We start from the raw sequence: 6,522 nt of genomic DNA on the forward strand, positions 1-6,522 counted from the left end.
GGAGGACTAGAGAGTCCGGGTGAGTACCTGCCTGACCCCGCCGCGCCACGCAGCCTCGCCCCCTGGGGCCTAGAAGTGTTTCCAGAGTGTTTCCTCTGCTGGAGCCCGAACCTGGTTGCGTCTTGCAAGTCCCGTTGGGCCTCTGACAACCTAGACGGGCCGATACGCAGCCTGCCGCGTGTACTCGTGCTGACTTAGTGCTTTAACGCCCCGTAATAATCCTTAAAATGGGAGTCTGCCTCCCACAGATCGTCCAGATTGTGGGGGGAGTCACCCGGGACAAGACCAGGTCTGGATCCCCACGGAGGAGGTCTTGTATCCTCCGGCTTTGGGGTTGACTAACTCTACCGCCCCCTGCCTCCTGTTACCGTAGGGCCTGCTAACCAAGAACGGTTTTTACATTCTTATATGGCTGGAAAGAGGTCACAAGAATATTTTGTGACACGTAAAAATTATATGACATTCACATTCCAGTGTCCAGAAAGTGTTAGGAACACAGCCACGCTCAGTTGCTTATGTATCGTCTGTGGCCGCTCTCACTTCATAAGAGCGCAAAGTCGGAAACATTCTCTATCTAGCTAGCACTTTGCAAACGTGTGCCCACCCATCACCTAGCAAATTGAATCGCCAATGGGAGCAAGGGCTGGAGCACACACGAAATGCAGCATTTATAAGTTCGAAATAGCACAGTCAGTATTACACCAGCTGTGTGTTTGGGGAAAGAAAAAAGGAAAAGAAAGAGAAGCTTTCTACATGAGACTCTACATAAAATGAAGTTTCGAAACTTACACCAGGGGTTAGTGAAAGATGGAGTGATTCCAAGAGAAAAGGAAATCTTTTGCATATTCAGAAACTTCAGCCAAATTGCTCTTTTCAATACGTGGAAAAGCAGAACACTTCGTTAGCATATTGTCATTAGTCTGCCAAACAGTTTGTGTTAGGGAGTTGCTATTTTCATATTATTTCATATTATTTTCATATTATTTCATATTGATTCTGCACATGCCACCTCTAACTATTTTGCAGTTTGGAATCCAAAATGTACCAACTTGAGTAGTAAAATAAATGAAATATTATAAGCACCAGCTATGAAAAGGGACTCAACAATATATTTTACTTAGGGTAAAAGGAAGTGGTTAAAATTACTTATTTTGGGTTTGCTCATGGATACCTTAGTCGCTTCTCCTACCCCTATGCAAATGCTCTGTGCTGCTGAGGAAAGCTTTGCACTTACTGGGAGAATAAAGCACGCTGATATCCCATGAGATGGGGGCGATTAGATTCCTAGTAATCGGATGCCCTGCGTTGATGAGGCTGGAAAGTCCAAATGGTTGTCTCTCTGGAGACATTCAGTGATTAACAGCGTGTAGTTGATCAAATTTGTTTGCTTCATCGAGGCTGCTGCTGTGTATACATACAGTATTTAGGCAGGGGTCCTCAAACTACGGCCCCCGGGCCACATGCAAATACAAATATTGTATTTGTTCCCGTTTTGTTTCTTTACTTCAAAATAAGATATGTGCAGTGTGCATAGGAATTTGTTCATAGTTTTTTTTTAAACTATAGTCCGGCCCTCCGACGGTCTGAGGGACAGTGAACTGGCCCCCTGTTTAAAAAGTTTGAGGACCCCTGATTTAGAGACTGGCAACTCTTGATTGAAAGCTTTTGAAATGTGATTTTAAAATAGTTCTTAAAGAGGGCTACAGGCAGTGAAATAACAGAACCTGGTGTTGAGGTTGACAGTGCCGGGCCTGAACTTAGGAATCACCAGAAGTTGCCCTGTGCATCCAACACTGTCTGAAATAAATGGCTTCTGGGATTTCTACACCCCTACCACCCCTGCTACTCATCCCAGCCAGAGGTCTTGCTTCTGCTGCTTCCAGTTCCCCACCCTTCCCACCACATTGTCATCTGTTCGTTGCTAATGGACTGTACCCAACATTTGCCCAAGCACTGACTTGGACAGGCTAAGACTACTAACTAATATAGAACCGAGGGTTCCTGTTTTGGTAAAAAAATTGCGTTGGACTGGGGGAGTTCCCTCCTGAGCGCAAGAGAATTTATAATAGTAGGTTCTTGACTCTCTCTCACTCCAAGTTTCTGAATTGCTAGAATTTCCGCCCAAATAATCCCCTCAAGCCTGTTTCCAGGGCAGCAACCACACTCATTACTTACATGCTATGTAACTGATACAGTATCCTAATGTGTATGCACAAATGTGGCAAGAAGCACAGGGGACCAGTAGTCCTTGCCATGTAGTGTGCAGAGAAAATATACACCCATCAATAATACATCAAGAAAAAGGACATTAATTATACATGAGAGCCTCACAAGCCAGCGCATGTGCACCATTTTTCTTTGCTCTTGGTAATGAAGTGCTTTTTAGCAGCTTGGAAAGAGGTCTAGTTTTGTTTCTCTTTTCCAAAACATACTAGCTGTGTTACCTTGGGCAAGTCACTGCATTTTCTGGGCCAGTTTCAACTGTAAAATGAAGGGGTGGACTAAGTGAACTCCCTAAGCCAGTGGTCGGCAAACTGCGACTTGCGAGCCACATGCGGCTCTTTGGCCCCTTGAGTGTGGCTCTTCCACAAAATACCAACTTCTGCGCACAGGCCACGAAGTTTCAATTGCACTGTCCGTGCACGCCTGCACGTGGTATTTTGTGGAAGGGCCACAATCAAGGGGCCAAAGAGCTGCATGTGGCTTGCGAGCCACAGTTTGCCCACCACTGCCCTAAGCCATCCTTTCAGATGACAAAGGACATTTATCAACAAAAAAGTAGGAAAGGTACCCTCTCAAGATAAAGGGCAGCCTTCTCTACCCCCTCCCCCCAAAAAAATAGTTGCCACCCTTGCACTGACATATTAAAAATAAGAATAGGGTAAAATTAAACCCAAAAGAAAAATTATGTGGACAAAAAAAGGGGCCACATACTAAACCTGACCAGCTCAAGGGAGGCCTGTGTGGCGGGCCTTGCACACAGAGACGGAAAGGAACCTCACAGGATGGTCAGAACATAAATACTCCTGACAAAGCTCTTCATGGCAGGTGTCACATCCTGGGCCTGGACCTTCCTTGACAAAGGTTCGATTTTTACCTTAAGTAAGTCTACCTGTTGTCTTTTTGCATCTAAGATAACAAACCCTTGGAATGTCAGCCTAATCTCCTTTTTCTGGACCCCACAGAATATAACCTCACACCAGGGCATGAGACCACACCACCCCTCACTGTTATCTTGTTTCCCAAATACCATCCCTGTGTGCTGTGAATGTTCACTGTTAACTCTCCTGTACCCACCAGTGTAAGAAGTGTCTCTCTGTTTTGTTCTTTATCCAATCTCAGGGATTTCCCATTTTGCTTTATCCCACCTCCCTATCACGAATGAATTTCACGTAACCCCCCTTCTGTCTCTTCCTGTTTTTAATGTATAAAATAAGCAGCAAAACTACCATTCTCCAAATCCATTGAGATTTGGCAATTGTCAGTTTGGCTCAGATGAACTCATAAAAAAAAAAAAAAAAAATGTAACCCCCCTTCTGTCTCTTCCTGTTTTAAATGTGTAAAATAAGCAGCAAAACGACCATTCTCCAGAGCATTTTTTCAATCCGTTGAGATTGGGCAATTGTCAGTTTGGCTTGGATGAACTCATAAAAAAAAAAAAAAAGGTCTGCAGATTTGGACGTTTCTTACGTAGACAATTACAGCATAAAAATTTACAGTACTCATTGTCTGTAATTGGTCCCTTGACATGCTCGGTCAATTTGGGTGGGATATATATTCAACAATGCAACTCCTGGTGAAACTCAGGTGCCCAGCGTGTTCTGTTACTGTATTTTTAGCATAGTCATTATTGAATCCTTGTCTCACACAGGCATGTTAATGAAAGTGGGACCGAACCTTAAGCTATTGCTCTCAGGTTGGAATATTCTGGGTAAACTGAGCCGACGCCAAAGAACAGCCGCCCCTCTGCACCAGGCTCTTCTCCCCCTCACCTCTCCCTGGGGGACGTCTGGACACAGGTCAGAGATGGGAACCCCCAGCTCAGGGGCCACTCCCCAGGAACAGCACAGCTTAGATTGCTGCTCAGCCAAGCAAAGCAGTCAGGGGTAAAGAGCAGCTTTCCAAGGCTCCCTCCACTGGCCTTCCCCTTTTCACGTAAAAGGTGAAACTGGCCCATTGGAAGGGGCTCTGTGATGAACCTTAGGTGGCCATGTGTGAGACTGCCCTCCAGCCCCTCGACCAGGGGTCAACAGACCAGGGTCTTGTGCCTAAAGCCTGGCCCTCTGCTTCAACATTTGCCATCGGTTTTATGATAGGGAGCACAAACTTGCAAATCCAGTAAGGAAAATGTTATCCAAAAAAAAAGAAAAGAAAAGAATTCCATTCTTTTCATTAGTAGACATGTATTACCCAAAAACAGTTGTACACGAGTATTATTATGTCTAGACTGTTATCAAAAACATAGTGGAAATTTGTTTTCTCTCTCATATAAATAGCTACATAATAACCTGGATTTTGCCTCTTTACCCACAAAGCCTCTAACATTTACCGCCTGTCCCATTTCTGAAAAAAAATTATCTACCCTAGCCTCAGACCTAGGCTTTTGGGTGGGGAAATACAGCCCTTAACGCAGAGGGGAAAGAGAGTCAGAAGCTCTGTGGTTCCCTCCGTGGGGAAAATGGATCATGTCCGAGTGATTGAATCCAGCAGGTAAAAGGCGACCTGGCTGAGAGACTGGGTATAAAACTGTAGGGTGCTCTGCAACCTCGCGGCTCTTCCACAGCCTTGAAAACACACCTTCAAGGGTATCCACTTTGTCACGGGCCCTTTCAGTTCCCTTGACTTGGGCACACAGGCGCTGAGCACGCACCATCTGTGGGCAGTTAGCAGGAGAGAGTGGCCCAGAGAAGCTAGCACAGGCATACCTCATTTTACCACGCTTTACGGACGTTGTGTGTGTTTTTTTTACAAATTGAAGTCAAGACCATCCACCAGCAAAAAGATTATGACCACCTTTATTACAGGGTGGTCTGGAACTGAACCCACAGTATCTCCAGGGTGTGCCTGCACCGGGTGAAGCTCCTCCACAGACTGTGGATAGTCCAGGGCTGAGCCGTCTTTCCCCTCAGCTGGCCCTCCCAGTGTAGGACTCTTTCTTTTACCTCTTCAGGCATCTAAATGATAACCATTCAATTTTTTTTTTTTTAGGAAATTTCAGAAGACATTTTCAAAGCTAATCATGAAAACATTTGTCATTGGGATTGGTGGGTGAGTAATTTTGCTACACACAGGTCCAGACACTCAGGATGCCCAAAGGGTGTTTTCATGTGGACGCGATGGGGGAAGGAGGAGCAGTGAGGATTCCCGAGTCCTGGAGAACAGGCCAGTATCAAATGTAAAATGGAGCACTGCCTGCATAAATGCCAACGGGAGATGGGAGTTTCCTCGTAAACAGAAAAACAGGAGAGTCAGTAAGCTACTTTATCATTTATTTTTTATACCAAAGGCGAGGCCTGATCAGATGCTATTTTGGTTCAGGATGGTTTCATTCTCCAGATGGCTGCTCCCTCAGTGTGACGTTGGAGAGAAGCTATCATTTCTTTTCTGTTACGCCCAGCTTTGGACATATGGAATATGGAACCACTTCACTTGGCTGGTGTGGTCAGCTGAAATGGACCTCCCACCTGTCCCCAAAGTGGAAAGAGATCAGGGGAAAAGGAGACATTGCAAAGGGAGAGGTGAATTCATGCGAGGTGGGCTTAAAATAAGCCATTCCTCCATTTTTCTCCACTGTGCATTGAAAAAGAATCTCGATGACCAAATACAGTTTTATATATTTGCATTAAAATGTAAAATGCTATATTCTGTGTTGCATATGAACCCTGTGCAAAAAAAAATTATTTTTTTTCCAACACAATAGCTGTATTTAGTCTTGGTATTACCCAGTTCACTTGCCCAATAGTTAGTTACCTTTCTCCTCAATCCTTCCCAGCTTATTTCTTTTTTTGAGAATATATTTTTATTGATTTCAGAGAGGAAAGGAAAGGGGGAGAGAGGTAGAAATATCAATAATGAGAGAGAACCATTGATCGGCTGCCTCCTGCATGCCTCCTACTGGGGATCAAGCCCACATCCCGGGCATGTGCCCTGACCAGGAATCAAACTGTGACCTTCTGGTTCATAGGTTGATGCTCAACCATTGAGCAGCACTGGCCAGGTCCCAGCTTATCTTATAATTTATTGCACCGTCTACTTATGCCTTGGTTTTCCTCACAGAAAAACATTATCTATGAAAGAAATAGTTTTCCTTAGATATTAGATATTGCTTTAAATCAGTGGTTCTCAACCTTCTGGCTCTTGCGACCCTTTAATACAGTTCCTCATGTTGTGGTGACCCCCAACCATAAAATTATTTTCGTTGCTACTTCGTAACTGTCATTTTGCTACTGTGATGAAACGTAATGTAAATATCTGATATGCAGGATATATTTTCATTGTTACAAATTGAACATAATTAAAGCA

General features: G+C 44.4%; 1 protein-coding gene across 2 annotated transcripts in view; it reads left to right on the plus strand.

The window, feature by feature from the left end:
• The first annotated feature begins 6 nt into the window (after positions 1-6).
• Positions 7-6,522, plus strand: part of NMRK1 (nicotinamide riboside kinase 1) — a 24,743-nt gene continuing 18,227 nt past the window's right edge. The window contains exons 1-2 of one of the 2 annotated variants that reach the window (XM_006776457.2): positions 7-19; positions 5,209-5,268. In XM_006776457.2, coding sequence (XP_006776520.1) covers positions 5,240-5,268 — 29 coding nt within the window. In that variant the 5' untranslated portion in view covers positions 7-19; positions 5,209-5,239. Of the gene's footprint in view, positions 20-3,871; positions 4,020-5,208; positions 5,269-6,522 lie in introns of those variants that run through there. The other variant, XM_015572309.1, reaches the window with a different exon arrangement.

This window comes from Myotis davidii, unplaced genomic scaffold (genome assembly GCF_000327345.1).
Source record: "Myotis davidii unplaced genomic scaffold, ASM32734v1 scaffold228, whole genome shotgun sequence".
NCBI classification, from domain to species: domain Eukaryota; kingdom Metazoa; phylum Chordata; class Mammalia; order Chiroptera; family Vespertilionidae; genus Myotis; species Myotis davidii.